At 32.6% G+C, this 19,309-nt stretch overlaps 1 protein-coding gene across 5 annotated transcripts in view; it reads left to right on the forward strand.

Moving 5' to 3' along the window:
• Positions 1-19,309, forward strand: part of SOX6 (SRY-box transcription factor 6) — a 647,578-nt gene that overhangs the window by 382,725 nt on the left and 245,544 nt on the right. For all 5 annotated transcript variants that reach the window (XM_064288384.1, XM_064288383.1, XM_064288385.1 and 2 more), the window contains exon 5: positions 2,383-2,472. In XM_064288384.1, the coding sequence (XP_064144454.1) occupies positions 2,383-2,472 (90 nt within the window). The remainder of the gene's footprint in view (positions 1-2,382; positions 2,473-19,309) is intronic.

The raw sequence follows: 19,309 nt of genomic DNA on the forward strand, positions 1-19,309 counted from the left end.
TTTGAAGTGTGTGTTCCTGTTGTCCATATAGTTCTATTTTTCTCCCATGGACTTTCAACATTATTTTCCTGGAGCCTTGAAAGATTTCAGGCTTATTTATAGAACTGAGAGGCATATTTTAGGCTATTTTGTATCTATGTATGTATCTAATTCTAGTTTATAAACTTGCTCTGAATTTGTGATAATTAACTAATAAATTGGGCATTTGTCTTTTGCCATTATAATATAAACTCTCGATTCAAATGTTAAACAGAAAAGTTACGCTTTAGTACTTGCATCAGTTTAATGTAATGTAACATATGAGAGGGTAGAGTAAAAGTAACAAGACTGGGTAGGATATGAAGTTGAAGACTTTTTTGTTAATCATTCTATCCATTTTCTGATGTTCTATCAATCTCTCTCAAAAATTCAAATTCAATTTGAGAAAGAAGTAATCTCTTATAGGCATGGCTTTGAAAATTTGCCTCTTCAGTCTCAAACTTAAAATTACCTTTTTTGTGACTTCATACAAAACACACAAAGAGCACAGTATACACCTCATTTCTGTATTTGAAATAAAGAAGTGGTTAAGAGCTCAGCTGGTAATCAAAAGGTTGGCAGTTCGAATCCACCAGCCACTCCTTGGAAACCCTGTGGGGGTGGTTCTTCTCTGTCCTACAGGATCGTGATGAGTTGGAATTGACTTGATGGCAGCGGTTTTCTTTTTTTCTAAGACACCACGTTGGCAGTTAAACACAGCCTGAACGTACGCATTATGCTTAAGGGTCCATTGAAAAGTCATTCAGAATCCTACTTTTAATCACAGTGCTAGATTGTTTTTTGAAGTCTAAGAAATACTTTGTAGGAAAGAAAGAAAGAGAAGAAAGAAAGAAGGAGGGAAAAAGGAAGGGAAGGAAAGAGAGACATGAGGAAAGCGCCAGGGAGGTTTTATTTAATAGAATCAAGCTGCCTTCTATTTAGAAAAAAACTTTACCTCCTGTCGTAGCTAGCTAGTATGGTTGTTCTTCATCAGCCATTTCATGACACACTGATCTGGATTCCATCCAATCCTTGATTGATTGATCATGTCATGGACAAATGTTAATTGTTTTCACCAATACTTTCTAATCAGGCAGTGTTCTTCTCATCTCTTACCCAGGGCTCACTGTCTTTTTCTAAAGCTTATCTAGCTTCTAAAACCCTTTGGATCCATCTTGACCTTACTGTCATTCTGAAAAATTCAAGGAGGATTTAGAAGCTGGAGAAAAAAATGAAAGGGAAAATGCTAAAGAGATAGGTACTGATGTGGGAGAGAAAAAGCGTTTGGAATTGGAGTAACCATTTGAAATATAATTTTAAAAGGAAGTTATCAGAATTTTGACACTTGGAATGTTAAAGTTTAATGGGAGTGTGCTTTGCACTAGGGGTTTAGTATTTAAATATGCATTCTTTTTTGGAAACATGGCCTATTTGTTTAGATTTTGAAGCTCAAATGATGTAAGTATATAGTCATAAGCAGTAGCTCCAGTTGCAAATCCATCCAAATAGGCAGAAAAAAGTACTCGTTGAGAAAAATTTGGTAATTATTAGGACATTCTAAAACATGGATTTCTGTAACCTTTATGAATCATTATAAAAACAAGTGTAATAACTCTCTATAATCTATATTGCTATTTAGAAGGCAGTAGGGCAAATATTAGTATATAAATATTTTCATTAATAAGAATATGAATCTCTTATATAAGAGAAAAGTTTTAGTAGTTTTAATTACTGAGAGGCAGTGAACATCTTGGCTTTATTTTCTCCCTGCTTTGCTCTAAATGAGTGTTTCACAAAAGTTTTATATGTTTACTTCTTTTTTAAGGACTAAATGGTTACAGGTTGATAAGCTTCTCCCTTGAAGGTTACATAAATTTTGAATGGCACATAAATTTTGCTTAGGCTTAAAAACTTATCTGGATTAAAACAAATAACATTTAAACATAAATATGTAGGAAAGAGAGCCCCCTTTTTTGTCCTATGAATCTACAAAATGATACATTTTACTTGAGTATTAATAAAATTATGATTATGATACCAAGACAAAATCATTAAATGTTGTATTCCTCCCCCCCCGGACAATGGTTTAAAGAATCCTCTAGCAAAAATAAACTTAGTTGTGGTATTTTGAACTAGACAAAATAAGGAAATTTTCTATATCCTGTTGTTAAAACACCAAAAAAATAATTTTGTGCAGTTTTAAATGGGAGAATTTCTCTATCCACTGGCTTTCTGGATTTATAATATACATAAATTTTTACATATATTAAAAATAATTTAGTAATTTAATAATATATGTTTAAATATATATATTTGCATATATATTTTAAATATATAATACACATATATTTTGTGTCTTGATAGATTCCTCCTGCATGGAAAAACTACTTTCAAAAGATTGGAAGGAAAAAATGGAAAGACTAAATACCAGTGAACTACTTGGAGAAATTAAAGGTACAATATACAAAATATCAAATATATCAATACAGAGATGTTATTTTGTATAGCAACATATTTGCTGCTCTTCTGTACCCTAGAAGTCTTACCTCTAACACTTGTTTATAGACAAAAAGGTAAATGTATAGTGTGTCTTGTAACTTTTATTCTTTCTGATGTTTACAGAATGAAAATTTTACCCTCTTTTTGTACTAGTCTTTAAATATATAATTTATAGGATAAACTGCTTTATTAATTTACTTAGAAGAAAAGTATGAAAAAGAGTAAAATATTCTGTGAAAGCACGGACAGCAAATGAGAGATAATCTTAGTTCTTCCTCTTCAAAATCATAATAATAGCTTAATTTATACATTCAGTTCATTAATTTGAATTTCTTCTGATCAAAAGAGGTTAACTGTAGCACTTTTTAAAAAAAGAGTTTATAGAATGTGCTGTGTATGCTAGCACATAATGATTTATGGGAGGATTCTGAGTCTTGGTTAAAAAACAACTTGGTTAAAATCAATGCTCTGCCACATACTAGATGAGCAACTTTGGGCTAGTCATTTAATTTTTCTATACTTCAAATTTTTACTCTTTAAATTGATGACAATAGCAGTACCTACTTCATAGGCTCATTAAGAGAGTTAATACATATAAAACTCTTAGAACAGTACCGTTCACTTCAGAAAGCACTCATGAGTATAAGCTGTGGTTATTGTTATTATTAGTATGCCCATAGGAATTTAGGTTGATCAATCTCCAACAGATTTCATGGGGTTTAACATTCCATGACCTCCTACTTTGATGAGGGTGAGCATTTTTATTTTTGGAGATATATGATTGGTATTATTACTTTGAAGCGTGTTAAAAAGTGGACATTCCCAATCCATTTCAGTATTAAGTTGCGCTGTCAATCAAGAAGTTACACTTCTTGCCTAACAAAACTCTCTTTTGTTGATTCCTCTATGGAGATGAAGTACTTTAGCCCTGGTTGCTTGTATCACAAATGGAATCCATGATCATTCATTAGTCATCACTTTGACTTGCATTAACCATTTGGGAACTTAACTGCATTAGTTTCCTGAATTTATTGAACAATTTTAATTGAATCTTTCTATTAGCTGTGGATAATACCTCACTTAAGATCAACATTTGTCAATATTTATCTGGCAAAAAGGAGCCCTGGTGGTACAGTGGTTAAAGCACTCAGCTGCTAACAGAAAGGTTGGTGTTTGAATCTACCAGCTGCTCTGCAGGATAAAGATGTGGCAGTCTGCTTCCGCAGAGATTTATAGCCTTGGAAACCCCATGGGGCAGTTCTGCTTTGTCCTAAAGGGTCACTATGAGTCAGATTCAACTTGATGGCAATGGGTTTGGTTTATCTGATGAAAATGTTATTTTGAATTTAATACAGAAAATTGCCAAGTGTTCAGGGATGTTATGTTCAACACAAATGAAGAGAAAAGGAAGTCATCTCTTTCCCAATGAATAATTAATAACTCATTCCATTAACTAATACAGTGTCAAAATCAAGTGGAAATTGGATATTGTTTTGAATTGCACTGCTTCTGTTTTGTACTCATAAAGGCCATTTGCTATTTTGGAAAAAAAGAAACTCAACTTATAACTGACGGGTAGAAAGAAAGTCATTAGTGACATATTCTCTATCCAGCTGCGATACCATGGTGTGTGCTACTTTGCACGTCATTCTGTGTTTTCTTCCCTTTCCAAAGTCATTGGTTTTATAACAGTGGGAACAGAAGTGGTTTATGCAAAGGCAAGCTTTTGCCAGCATGAATGATGTGGGTCTTGCTTTCTCTTAGTTATGTAGAAGCTAACATTTGATTATGCTGTGATTCAGCATCAAATTTTTATGCTTTCGAGTATCCTTTCCGCCCATATTCCATCTTTATTTTTAATTCTAATTATGAATTAAAAATCTGAAATGTGTTAGTCTTAGATACTCGAACTATATAAATCTCCAATTGAAACGCATGCAAAATTCAGCTTTTCCAATTCCTTAGCTTTTTTTTCTGTACTCTGTGTTATGTACTTTAATTTGTATCTGCTCTTCTGAGTTTTATGAACATAGAAGGTAAGATTCTTACTAAATTTCCTCTTTAGATTTATTTTACATAATTGTCTCTTCTTACCTTCTAATACACGTTCTAGAGAAAATACACCAATAATGTATTATAATTTAAAAATAAAAAAGTTAGTGTTCAAATAGTTTCATTCAGCCACTGCTAAAATCCATCACATATATTTAGTCTAGATGAGACCAGTCCAAAAACCAAATCCACTACCGTCGAGTCGGGCTCCGACTCGTAGCGACCCTATAGGACAGAGTAGAACTGCCTGATAGGGTTTCCAAGGAGCGCCTGGTAGATTTGAACTGGTGACCTTTTGGTTAGCAGCTGTAGTACTTAACCACTACGCCACTGGAGTTTCCAAGTTATTTTAAGCTACCTAAACTAGTCATCATTGTTTTGAAATTTTATAGTCCTTTAAATGCTATTGTCAAAGATAAATAATATTGTGGGTTATCTGTATTTAATATCATATCCCTATTTTTTAATTGCTCTTATTTTTTTGAGTACAAAATTTATAAATATTTATTGTAAGAAATATGGGAGAACACACAAAGAAAATAAAATTGTCCTTTAACCCTACCTGTATTTTACTGTGTAGCCTTTTAATTTTTTCTATGGCTATATATGTTAAATGTTTACCTATAAAATTAGAATTGTTCTTTGTTATGGATTGAATTGTGTTCCCCCAAAATATGTGTTGTAAATCCTAACCTCTATGCCTGTGGTCATGGTGCAGTGGTTAAGAGTTTGGCTACTAACTAAAGGTTGGCAGTTCAAATCCACTGGCTGCTCCTTGGAAACCCTATGGAGTAGTTCTACTCTGTCCTAGAGGGTCACTATGAGTCAGAATCTACTTGACGACAACCGGTTTTGGTTTATGCCTGTGGTTATATCCCATTTGGGGATGGGTTGTCTTTGTTATGTTAATGAGGCAGGATTAATGTAGGATATGTTTTAAATTAATCTCTTTTGAGATATAAAAGTGTTTAAATAAGTGAGGGGAAAAAAGCAGAAAAGGGGGAAAAGAGATGACAAGCCACATGAAGATAGCCCAGGAACAGAAGCTCAAAGATACATAGGACGTTCCCCCAGAACCAACAGAGAGAGAAATCCTTCCCCTAGAGCCAGGACCCTGTATTTGGTCTTTGGCCTCCTAAACTGTGAGAAAATAAATTTCTGTTTGTTAAGGCCGCCCATTTGTGGTATTTTTCTTATAGCAGCACTAGATAACTAAGACACTCTTCTTTTATAGTCAATTTTTTTCATTTAGTGATATATTGTGACCTTCTCTGTGATCAGGCCATCTTCTAAAATATTATTGAACAATTTTAGTTGTTTTTACCGTTTTTCATTATGAAGAACACCTTGAACATGAATAACTTTTTATTAAATTATTTCAGCTTATTAGTAGTTATTTTCTTAGGATATATTCCTAAAAGTGAAATTATGGGCCAAAAAATATGGTCTTTTTAAGAAAAAACAGCTTTGATTTTATATGCCAAATTGCCCTTCAAAAAAGTTATTGTGTTTTGTGTTCTGTGCATCTGAAAGTGTTTAGTCTCTGTTTCCCTCAGTAACAAGTTATTACTTAAAAAATTTCTTGACAGTTCGATAGGAGCAAAACAGCATATCATTGCTGATTTAATTTGAATCTCTGATTACCGTATTTTTACGCAAATAACGCATGCCTTCTATGTTTGTTTGCCAACTGCTCCCTCCCCCCATGAGTTATTTTCGTAAGAGATGCTATGCTGATTTTTTTTTTTTTTACAGCAGCATGTTAAAAAAAATTGGCACAGCAGCACTGATTAAAATACCTTGCAGAGGTAGGGAGTTGCTGTAAAAAAATTAACATAGCACACTTATGAAAATATCTCATGGGGGAAGGGAGTAGTTGGCAAACAAACGTAGAAGGTTTGTGTTATTTGCGTAAAAATAGTTATTTGTGAGAATGAAGAGTTTTACATAAATTTATTTTCTATTACATGCCTCTTCTTTGGCGAATTGCCTATTAGTGCTAGTTACCAATTTTTCCTGTAAAGAATTTGAATTGTTCTTACTGATTTGTTTAAGAACTCTTAATACATACTTTAATGTTTTTAACCTTTATTTTTTATATATATTAGATTTTGTCATTTGCTTTATTTTATTGCTTTGTGTCAAATCTTTCCATCTCTTCTTTTATGTTTCTTCTGTTGGGGATTTGTTTAGAAAGGCTCCCCCTCTCCCAGAGATTAAATAAATATTCGGCTATGTTTTCTTCCAATTCTTTGACTGTATTTTTAACATTTAACTCTTTAATTCCTCTTAAATATATTTTAATGTATAAGGTCAGTTAGAGGTGTAACAATTTTTTTTTCTCAAGCAATTAACCAGTGCTCTCTGTACAATTTATGAAATAATCCATCTTATCCCCTCTTACTTGAAATAGCATCTTTTATTACATACTGATTACATATTTGAACCATTTTTTCAGATATTGGTTCTAACCCATTGATCTTTCAATCTATACATTTATTAGTGCTGTGCTATTTTAATTTTCTGGGTTTTTATGCTATTTTAATTACTATAGTTTTATAGTATCTTTCAAAAATAATCATTGCAAGAATGCATTCATAGTTTTCCTTTAAGGTTTTCATACTTCTGTAACTTTTAAAAAAACTTATTATATCAAATTAATTGAAATACCAAAGTGATTTTTTACGTTATGTTTTTATAAAACTATGGGTGAACTGATATCTTTACAGTATTGAGTCCATTTATTCAATTCATTATTACCCACAACAAAGTTTTATTTTTTAAAGAAAGATTCTGTACATTTCTTTTGATTTTTTTCCATAATAATTAGTATTTTTGTTTACTCTTGTGAATGAGATATTCTTCACTCCATTTTCTTTTGCTACAATGTTTAAGGATGCTAGTGACTTTTGTGTATTTATTTGCTTATCAAATGTATTATCTCTAGTCATATTTCGGCTGGTGTGTTTTCTTCTTTTTGGTAGTTATGTTTCTTTTCCTGTTCTGTTATCACAGTGCCTGGAATGTCAAGAATAATATTAAGTAATAGAGTTGATCACAGGTATTTTGGTGTAGTTGTTAATTCATGGAATTGATTCTGATTTTTCACCAGTATTATGTTGATTATAGATTTAAGATATTCCTTATCATTTTAAGAAACACCATCGTAGTCACAATGTATTAGGAGTCTTTACGAGAAATTCTGCTTTATTTTATGACACATCTTATTGATTTTTGTTATTTTATTTTATTTATCAAATGAACCCTGATTAGTCATGATATAGTCTTCTTGTAATGTACTGCATAATTTTATTTGCTCAAATTAGTTGTTATTTTTACATCTGTAATCATAAATGAGATTGCTTTGCATTTTATTTATTTCTACTATCTTTGTTAATTTTTAGTGCCAGGGTTCCTAAGTTGAATTGGAAAGCTTTTCCTCCTTTTTTACGATATGTAAAAAATTGAATATATAGCACGCTACTTATTCCTTGAAATTTTGAAAGAATAAACTCATAAAACATTGAGGCCTTGAGGCCTAGAATTTTCTTTGGAGATAATTTTTTTTTCTACTTTTTACTGAGTAATTTTTGCCAATAAATATTTTCCCTAGAAATCTGTATAATTCATTGAAATTTTTGAATATGTTAGCATTGATTTGCATATAAAGCCAAACCAAACTCCACTCATAGCAACCCTATAGGACAGAGTAGAACTGCCCCATAGGGTTTCCAAGGAGTGGCTGGTAGATTCAAACTGCTGACCTTTTGGTTGGCAGCCGACCTCTTAACTACTGCGCCACCAATGCTCTGATTTGCATGTAGTGTCTCTTATTTTTCAATTTTCTGTTTATCTGTTGTTATATCTTATATCCCATTTTTAATTTAGCAAATTCTGTGGTCTCTCCTTTTTGTCCCGCAGTTTTACTTGCCATTATTTTATTATATTGCTCCTCTCCCTCCAAAGGATCCAATTTTTTAATTCGACAATTTTGCTGTTTTTCTATATGCCAGTTAATCTTGTTTTCCCTTTATCATCTCTCTGTCATTTTCTGTTTCCTTTTTATTTTGTGTTTTGATGTACTCTGACTTCCTAAATTGAATACTTTATTACTGAATATTCTTTTCTATTTAATAAAAAAGGTACTTACAGCCATAAAAAAAATAGATATGTTTTTAGGAATAGATTTATCTGCATCCCATGAGTTTGTGCTGCTAGAGTTTGCATGGTCGTTATTTTCTAAATAGTCTATATTAATTTCTAACTGATCTATATTTATGTAATTCTTAACTTTACACCTTCTCTTGGATTATTAGAGTGTATTTTTTTTTTTTAATGAATCCAGGGAAGGGAGGAAATATAGTCTCTACCCCTAAAAAAAAAAAAATTTTTTTTTTTTTACCACTGGAAAATTCTGTCTGGTAGGTAGGTAGTAGAAAGAGAATTAAAGTGTGGGCAATAGAACAGATAAAAGCAGTATTAAGATCCTCAACCCAGTGAGCTTAATATTACCACATAATTAGGAAACAGTAAGTTAATAATTTTCTCTTCAACTTTAAAACACCAGACAAAAAACTAAACCCATTGCCCTAGAGTTGATCCTGACTTTAAAAAACAGTGCTTTCAAATAACATTGTTAAATGTAAATGAAGTAAAACAATGTTTCTAAAACTCCTCAGTAGGAGCTGGGATACTGCTAAAGTTTGAGAAACACTGAGTCAAAGAATTTTCAGTAAGTCTGTATCGGAGTCCTGTCTAATATTCTTTCAGAGACAACCCTGCCATCATCCCCCTATCACTTTTTCCTAGGCAGCCCCTTTCCCAGGAGCAGCAGTAATTGAGGGCAAAGTGCTGTAATTGGCATAAATTGAATAGCAGTAATGTCAAAGTATTGTTCAAACCAGGTTAACATTATTACAAGTATTTTTTAACAAACTTTGTTATTAAGAACTTAAATGAAATATAGCATGAAAAGCTTAGACCCTTGCTGTGGTTTGATTGCATATGAAGTATTGTGTTCAGTCTGGGCACAATATTTTCAAGTGATTATTATCAAATTGGAATTTATCAAAAATGACTAGATTGATGCAGGGTCACATTGAATATGAATAATATTTGAAGACCAAGGGAGATGTGGTAGCTGGTTTGAAGCTTTGTTGGCTAGAAGAGGACAAGATTTGTTGTGTGTTATTTTAGGGGGCTAGGGTATAGAGATGGAAACACTGGTGGTGCAGTGGTTAAGTGCTATGGCTGCTAACCAAAGGGTTGGCAGCTCAAATCTGCCAGGCGCTCCTTGGAAACTCTTATGAGGCAGTTCTACTCTGTCCTATAGGGTCGCTATGAGTCGGAATCGACTTGACGGCAGTGGGTTTGTTTTGTTTTTAGTGGAGGGTATAGAGAAATTGTTTTCAACATACAAAAGAACTTAGGAAAAATTATGGCTGTTGGACATTTGATATAACTGAACTTCATTGAGATAGAGTGCTTCAAATATAATAGGTTTTCAGTAAGTGTTGAATGAATGAATAGATGGATGGATGAATGGATTAATTAATTTAAAAACTGGTTGGAAATTCTACTCTGGGAAATTTTAAACAGAGATGTATAGGGCATTCCTACTATGGTATAATGTTACCCTTGTGACCTCCTAAGGTTCTTTCCAAATTAATACTAGTCTTCATTATATTTTCTTAATTATAAAACTGATTTTCAAAATATTGTCTATTTCTTATCAATAAATAATAAACTGCCTTATTGTTTACAAAGTAAACAAAATAATAAAACACATGGTTATTATATTTGATCCCTATAACAATCCCAGTGAGGAAGATATTATTACTCATAAATGGGTAGAATGAGACTGAGGGAAATTAAGTGGCTTGTTCAAAGTCACCCAGAAGGTTGTGGTGGTAGGGCTTGAATCCCAGTCTCTAAAGCCTCTGGTACGATACAGAGTCATTCTCAAATTCTTCTTCAGAGTCTTAGAATTCTGCAGTGGGAGCAAGGGAAAGATAGACTCTAGGCTGCTCCTCTCCCCACAACACACAACCAATATAGCTCCACTTTTACCCGTTTCCCTGTAAGTGAGGCAGTACAGCAAAGCAAGAATTTTTATCTTGATCTATACCAGAATGAGAGAGAGGGGGTAAGACAGGAAGTACTGGCAGGGTCCATAACCCATTTGTTTATTTGTCTATTTGTTTGAGTTGTATCAAGGGAGCGAGGATGCCAGAATAGTTATGAGACATTCCCAAATGCGATAGTGACATACTAAACGATGTCTATAGCATCAAGATTTCATCCTCTGTCTCAATAGATGGGTCTAACCCTCTGTGGTTTATATAAGAGAATCTCAGCCAGCCTCCCTGTTTTACACGCATGCCCCTCAATGCTGTAGCTGGCATCATCTCCTTGGTGTGAAGGCGCCTCCCTGGGCAGTGTGCCAGGGAAACAGTACTGTTGGTTGTTTGAGTTAGAGCAAACTGTGCTTAATGTTTGTCAAACACACAGATGATAAGAGAGACAAAATAAATAAATAATTACGTGATATGAACCAAATAAGGAAAATAGTGTTTTCTTTTCTTGGTCATTTATGATTAATTATTTCAATATTTACATTTAGGGTTAAAGGTAGACATGCTTGTAGGTATACTCTCCTGAACCTTAGAGAAATGACAGGCTCTTCCTGATAGAAAAAAAAAAAAAAGTGATAAACAAATATTTCTAAATGTAAAATTCTACAAATGATTCCCAGTGTTTTTCAAAGCCACTGTCAAAACATAATTACTTATTTAAATTATTCTACTGATATGTCTGAGGGTTTTGGTTCTAGAGCCTAAACATTATTGCCATAGTTCATGTTAAAGACTGGAAACATTAGTCCCTGTTACTTCATCAGGGTTGTTACTACGAGAAATAAAATTAGGAACTGTCTTGTATCAAATAATACAAGCATATTACAGTGGTGCTTGGCACAAATACTGTATTAAAAATGTGAATTTATTGTAATACTGTTACCGTGTGCCGCTGAGAGCCTGGTTTAGTTTTTAGTGTTGATTGCAAACATAAATCTTGGGAGGAGAGCATAGGAGCACAAAAGTCATGGTTTTTTTCAGAGCATGTTAGATCTTTGAAGATCAAATAGTGTAGGTTATTCACGAAATAACCTAAGCAGTGCTGTTATCACCAAAGGGTCAGCATAGATCTGTCAGCATTCCCATAGAATTAGTGTCCTGTGTCGCAGGTTACCATTTTAAATACCGACTCTCTCCGAGTTTGTTCATTTTTATAGTAAGGGCCTAAGCTGTATCTAAATACTCTGGTCGCTTATTCCATACATTATTTTTCTACAGTATACTCTGTTTAGGAATAGTAGTTCACAGTTACTGATGCTTTTATTGTGGGCAATCACAGAAGGACTAGAGTGCTTTTCCAAGAGCTATTACCTTTATACTTTGCATATTTGTTTATAAGTGAGTTTTTCTTGAATTCTCATTTACAAATTTACAGCAATTTCCTCATCTGGGAGGACTTAAAAAAATCTGGGAATACTTAGAGGTGAATCATCTTTCACTTTTCAACTCCAATAAAATCAGTAAGTTCACATACCTAGTGACTCTTGCTGTCTCATTAGGAAATAGGGTTGAAACCGTAATTTATTAATGTTTAAATTTTATGTATTTTGAAAATTTTAGATCGTTATTTCTAAGACAAATGCTGTATTGTTTAGAGACCAGCTTGTGAAAGACTGAGTGTACAGATGTTATTCCACCACTCTCTCGTTTGTGCGAAATAATGCAGCAGAGTGTCACTATTCTCTGTATAAATGTGTATAATTATAAAACTTAAGAATAATATCTAGAATCATGGAATCTCAAAAAATTGGAGCTGGAGGGACTTTGCATATCATGTTATCCACTAAATGATGGGCTTTAAGAATATGGAAATTTTTATTTTCCATATAAAGACCCCAAATCTGGAAAAGAAAAGTAACTGTTCTAAATTGCATGATGTTATTACTAAAGTGGAAGTTAAGATTACCCCAAAATAGCATGCATAGCCCATTTCACATACTGTTTGGTCATCTTGCAGTCAATAATGAGTAATTATTTCAGAACTCATGGACTCCTTTTGCTAACAATAAATGCACACAGCAGCTAGTTTTATAAATACATATGCATTATAACACAGCAACACCCATAGTTTTTTAATCACTCCACTTTGCATGAATGTAGACATTTCAAAACTCCCCTTTGTACTCTCTATTATAAACATCTTTTACTTCTTTTGAAGTCTGTTTGATATACATACAAGCAATTAACTGCCCCCCGCCCCCCTCACACACACACTTGGGGTTGGAGACACAAGGTCTTCTTAATTAAAACTCAAACAAAAGCTACCGGAAAAAATTCCTACTATATGATTAAGGTCTAAAGTATTATGATACATTAGAATCATTGTTAACTGTTGGGATTAAAAGAAATCGATATGTTGGGGAAAAGATCAGTTGGATCTAATTAGTGAAATCAACGTTTATATAAAAGAAAATACTGAAGTTTAATAACAGGTTCTGATTATAAATATAACACTGGCTGAAATTGTTCTTTGTTATTATTACATTGACCACATAATCATATTTTAAATTCATTGAATAAGAATCTGCAACTTATTTTTTAAGTAGTTAATTATTATAATTAAAAACATAAAACTTTAAAATCATATTTAGTTTTGAAAATTTTAATTATGAAATATTCTTATGTATGTGTAAAAATAGTCAGCAACTATAAAACATTCCTATTGATTCAGTTTTTAAAAAGCTGATTTTAGCAATAGCTATCAGCTTGAGTAGAAAAGAAGGCAGGAATTGGTTAGAAGGAAAAAGATCCAAAGTATTCTTATACAATTATGATTACATAAAATATGTATTATTATATTTGGTGACATATTGAAATAAAAAAGAATATATTTTGATATAATACAAAAATAAGATTTCTTCGTGATTGCTGTGATGACAATTAGCATTATGTCCAGCATGGAAAAGACAAACTATTACTAATTGCAGCTTAGATTTTAAGTAAAATGAAGGTCGTTAGCAATTTCCTGGAAGCCATGCAGATTGCTTACCAGGAAATGGTGGCTACCAGGACATCTGTAATCCTCCTGTGTGGAATTGGTGAAACTATACTGGAACTTTAATGATGTGTGTTATATTTAAGCTGATGGAACAACCATTCTCTGTCAAAGTGTCTGGTTTTCTTTAAATGCAAACCATCTTTATTTCAGTATTAGTGTACAAATCTAGAATTAAAAATAGTCATTAACATTATATGTACATACATACATATATTAATACACACCGGTAGATTGGAGTAAAACTTGTAGTAGAATAAGAGATAACACGGTAACATCAAAACAGTGGGAATATGGAAGTGAAATGTTCTCAAGCAAATTGAAAGAAACTTCTCATAACTTGGAATGCTGATTTCACAACATTTTGGGTGGTGAATTTAGTCCCATTTTTAGTAGTACCCTCTTATCTCAGTAAAGAGATGAGCAAAGGTGAACGTGAGCGACAGTGTCTCCCAGGTCATAAATTTGTCTTAATTACTCTGCATTGTATTGGGAGAAATGGGGTCACTGACGTGGAGACTTTTAGCCTAGTTTCTCTCTATTACCCGAATGACCGGTTAGCTTAATAAGGGTAAGATCTCTGAAACTATTAAAAGAGCAAAACTGAGTAGGGTAGATATAGGCCCTTGTTTTTGCAAACAATTGCATACACATAGAAAATTGCTTGATGAGCATCTAATAAACTGTTAACAGACATAGGGTGGGACTGATTTATTACTTTTGAACTGTAGAATTTGTGCAATAGAATTTACCATGTTTAAGTATTACTTTTTCAGTAAAGAAGACTAGTTAAAAAAAAAAGATTAAAAGTAAGTCTGCAGTAAAATTCAAAGAGATCAGTTTATTTATTTAAAAAAGTGGATGATGGATGTTACCTACTTAACTTTTGAATTTTGTTGAGAGGATTAGAGAGAAAATATGTAGTATTTGGGATGGTAAGAAGTAGGGAATCAATAAATGCTACAGGTAGGCAACAACACGTGGAGTATTTTAGTGTTGCAAGCGGCAAATACCCATTAATTAAATGACTCAAAATTTTGTTTCAGGAATCATTTATACTCTTAAAATTTATTGAGGACACTGTAGTACTTTTGTTTGTGTGACTTGCAGCATTTGATGTTTATTGTATTAGAAATTAAAATAGAAATTGAAAATAATTTATTAAGTCATTTAAAAGTTATAATATTAAGCCCACTACTTATTAATATAAAAACATATTGTGATGAAAAAGAGGTATATATCCTAAGACAAAAATAATTTAGTGCAAACAGTGGCATTGTTTTACATTTTTGCAAACTTCCTTAATGTCTGACTTAATAGAAGACAGCTGTACTGTCATATCTACTTCTGCATTCAATCTGTTGTGATATGTTTTGAAGTATATGAAGAAAATCAGGTACCACACTGATATATAGTTAAAAAAGTGAGAAGTATTTTACAGCCTTTTTTTTATAATTGTGAATATTTTCTTTGATACTATAGCAAATTTCATAAATGGTGGATTCTTAAACATTAGGTGCAATGTCAGGTTTGAAATAATTTCAATGAGTTTCTCATACTGTTACATTAAAATCCATCGTTGGGACTTTGAATGAACCTTTTACTGCATGCATGGTTTGGTATCATCATGTGTTGGTCTTTTAGATTACATTGGTTCCCTGAGTTATGCAGCTCTTCCTTATGTCGACACATTTCATCTGACAATATCAAAAAGTCATGTTCATTTACATCAGCATCAATCTAAACAGGAAAGTCTTTAAGTAGCATGTGGAAGCTGTAACAAGTTTTCCAAAAGTCTGATTTTCCCTTGAAAGTTGAAATTATATCATTTGGCAGCCAGTACTATCAGCTGTTTTTGTGAAGTGACAGGCTCACTTGCCAGATATTCAAGTCTAATAATGACAGTTTGTATGTTAGTTGTTCTTTCAAATAAAAATGGCGTTCTATGAAAAAAAGTTTATTCACCCTGCCAGTCAACCGCACAAGTTTCCTTGTACTTAGTAGTTACGCAGCAGAAGCCCTTCCCATTTCATCACATAGAACGTTAAAAAGCATGTGTACTTGAAAGTCAATATTTAATAAAATAAATACTTTTTTGTTTCATCAAGGACATTCTTGAGTGAAAGTGGATATTTTTGTTTATGGGTTTTATTGTGACTGTGTGGTGGTGAAGAATAAAATGACAACTAGTAAAATTTGGTGCCACTGCCTTTGATTCATTCTAAGAAACCAGCAGTTTTAGTCGTCATTTTATCTGCACCATTAGTGCAAATGTCAATACTGTAACATGCAAATAATGTCTTAGTACTATTATGAAAATAGTATTGACCTCAGGGACACCTTGAAAATTTCCCTAGGACTGCCAGGAGGCTGTGGACCATACTTTGAGAACTGCTGGATTAGAACCTTAGATTAGCATGTAATTATCTTGATAACAAATTAATTTGTCAGTAATAACTACAAAACACGTTATTCATTTTTAAAACTCCAAAGATTTTATGAAGACTCTGAATAATACTGCTGACTTAAAGAAGTTATTTGCCTTCTTTCATAGACATGCAATTTTGACTTACCAGTACTTGTGGAGTTGATCACATATGGACTTGAATCATGGTATAAACTGATCAATTTATTTAAGCTCCTTTACTCTCAGTTTTCCAGTCTATAAAGTGGAAAAAATAATACATGCATTTCAGGGTTATTAAGAAGATGAGATAATGTTTGGAAAAATAGATCCTCAATACGTAGTATAATACATAGTACTATAGTTTGTCAGTAGGAATAGGAACAAAAGTATTTGGTTATGTGCCACCCATTGTGATCTGTAACTATTCATTACCTCTCATAGCATGAATTATTCCATAGGAAATGATTGGACATGTATAAGATTGAGAGGTAGCTCTAACAGTCCAAGAAATCAGTATTATCACATATGTCAAGTTTACAATAGCATTCATATGCCAGTGTTTGCTCTTTCAGAAATGACTTTCGATTTATTGATAATTAGTACATTTTTCAAAAAGCCGGACCTGGTCAAAACCATCCCTAGTCAGCTTCATTCCCATCTCATTATTACAGATAGCTTAGCTATCATATGTCTCTCAAACCGTTGTAATATTATTAAATCACCTTATGCTCTTACCTAGAACGTTAAGTGATTTTCCATTCAACGTTGGTCCTGCATTTTATTATAATGGTAGCTACAACTTAGGGATCTTCGTGTTAAAATAGGATTTTTCACATGTAACATTTCTAGACATATTTTGGGGATGCAATTTTTGTGTGTGTGCAGTGTTTGTGATGGATGAGATTTAAATATATATGGGATTTTATTTTCTTACAATTAAAAGTAATATATGAGTTTTTAGTAACCACAAATAATATGAAAAAGATTTAAAAATTTTATACTGTTGTTAATAATTCACTCTATTTCACTTTAGACTTTTTTGCTTAAATAAATGTATATAGTTAAAAATTTGTGATAATATTTAAATATAGTTTTGATTCTTGGAAGAGAAATGCATGGGATAGGAGTTCATCTCCATGCTGTTTCATAGGTCCAGGAATACTCTGCGCCTGGTAGGTACAGGCTGGATGCTAGGGTGTGTACCCCGGGGTATTTCCTTAGGCTAAAGTCGACTCGACCAAATTCTCAGGGGATATCTATGTCACATTTAAAAACTGGCCTATAGCACTAGCCCTCCCAAACCCTTAGTATTTAGGTTATTTGTCTGGATTTCAAAAAAGAAAAAAAAAATTGCCAGGCTAACCACTTAATAAAACGCGTGTATTTTCATCCAAATGGTGTTTTTATGACTACGCCCTTGAAATAAGCATAAACTGTACATCATTCTCTACATTTTTGAATGTATTGCTACTGTTGGTAATTACTACTGAGTGCATATTTAATGCACTGAGGAAATTTGATGATGCAATTATTCAGTTTATTTGTGATTCCTCTTCAATCCAAATGTCTGTATTAAACTATTGAAAAAGAAGACTACAGAGAATTTAGGTCATTTAAAAAAATATCTATATTTTCTGGACTCTGATAGGAAACTTGTATTGTACTAAGACAAAATTAGAATCAGCCTGAATTGTAAAGGATAGGGTTCTGAAGTTTAGGGTTTTTTAAATAAAATTAGATTTAAAATATAACCTCAATGAGGCCAGGCCAATTGCAAGGCTTCCATCTTACAGAGGCCAATGAGAAATGTGTGTAATTGAGCTCAGAATTTAGCTAGTTTTACTTCAGACAAATCATTTTTTTCCTCAAGCCTCTCTTCAGTACTTCGGAGTTGATTGCACCGGAAATGGATTGAATAGACACAAGTTTGTAGCTCTTAGAAAATCTGTATGAAATGACAGAAACTGCAGAGAAAAGGTCTGAGTCTGTCTCTTCTATGAGTGCCTAGCACTTTTTAAAGTCCAGAGAATTTGGGTACTGAAAGAGATCTCTAATGCTAGAAAAAAAAAAAAATTTTTTTTTTAAATGCTAGGAGGGTCTGAAAATAAGAAGAGTACAAGAGGGGTATAGCTTTTGTAGGCCCACTTTTTATTTTCTCCTTTGATCATAAGATGATAAGAAAAGTACACATGTTTCACAGAAATGATTCAGTATCATTAAAATGGCTTGGTCAGGGAATAGAATAAAGCAGAAGAACACAGGTATTAAATGGGAAGAAGAAACGCCGTATCCATTTTGTTCAGTAGACATCATGGGGGTTAGTTCCCTTTCAAGTTAAAGTGCACCTATTCGTTACACATGTTTTAATAACAGTCTTAAAGATTTCTCTAGGGCTATGGAAGAGATAAGACTTAAAATGAGATCTATGCCACAGCTTTAAAAGTATGTTTCTTCACATCATAATAGCGAGAGACCTGTATTCTTAACGCTTAAAGCAAAGAGTTGCATTCCTATTAACATTTGTTTAACTAGGCTTCCATCACAACAGGTGCACAATTATTTTTATGAGTAAAATATTATCAGCCTTCAAAATTAGCCAGGGCAAAATGCAAGTTGTCTGATTAAATAATCAGAGCTGATACTTAAAATACATTTGATTTCCACAGGAATTTTAAAATACTAAGTCCCGGTCTCATTCTGATGTGCAGAAGGAGTTGTAATTGTTTGTAGTATGTAAGTAGTAGCTTGTATTGTAACTAATTTGATATACTTCATTTAATTCAATTGACATTATAAGACAAACTACTAAAAATATAATAATAGATTATTACTTCTAGTCTAACATTTTTTATCTATCAACAAAAGTATTATGCTTCATATTAAATCGGTAAAAAAGAATTTACTTTTCCTTTGGAGACTGTTCTGCATTCAATTAAAAGGCACATCAGTTTAAAGAGTTCTTATCTTTTAAAGATACAAATATTTATGGATAAAATTATATCTCAGCATTTGTTTAAATATAACAGAAGAAAGTAAAGAAGTAGATGTGGCAGGACTAGCCATGGGTTTCTGGTTATTGACATTGGGACATAGATTTCATTATGCTGTTTTCTGTACTTCATCTGTGTTCAAAATTCTTTGACTGAAATAAGAATTATAAAACCTAGTGTGTGCTTATTTAAATTAAATTTGTGGAAGGTTAAA

Source organism: Loxodonta africana, chromosome 7 (genome assembly GCF_030014295.1).
Source record: "Loxodonta africana isolate mLoxAfr1 chromosome 7, mLoxAfr1.hap2, whole genome shotgun sequence".
Lineage (NCBI taxonomy): Eukaryota > Metazoa > Chordata > Mammalia > Proboscidea > Elephantidae > Loxodonta > Loxodonta africana.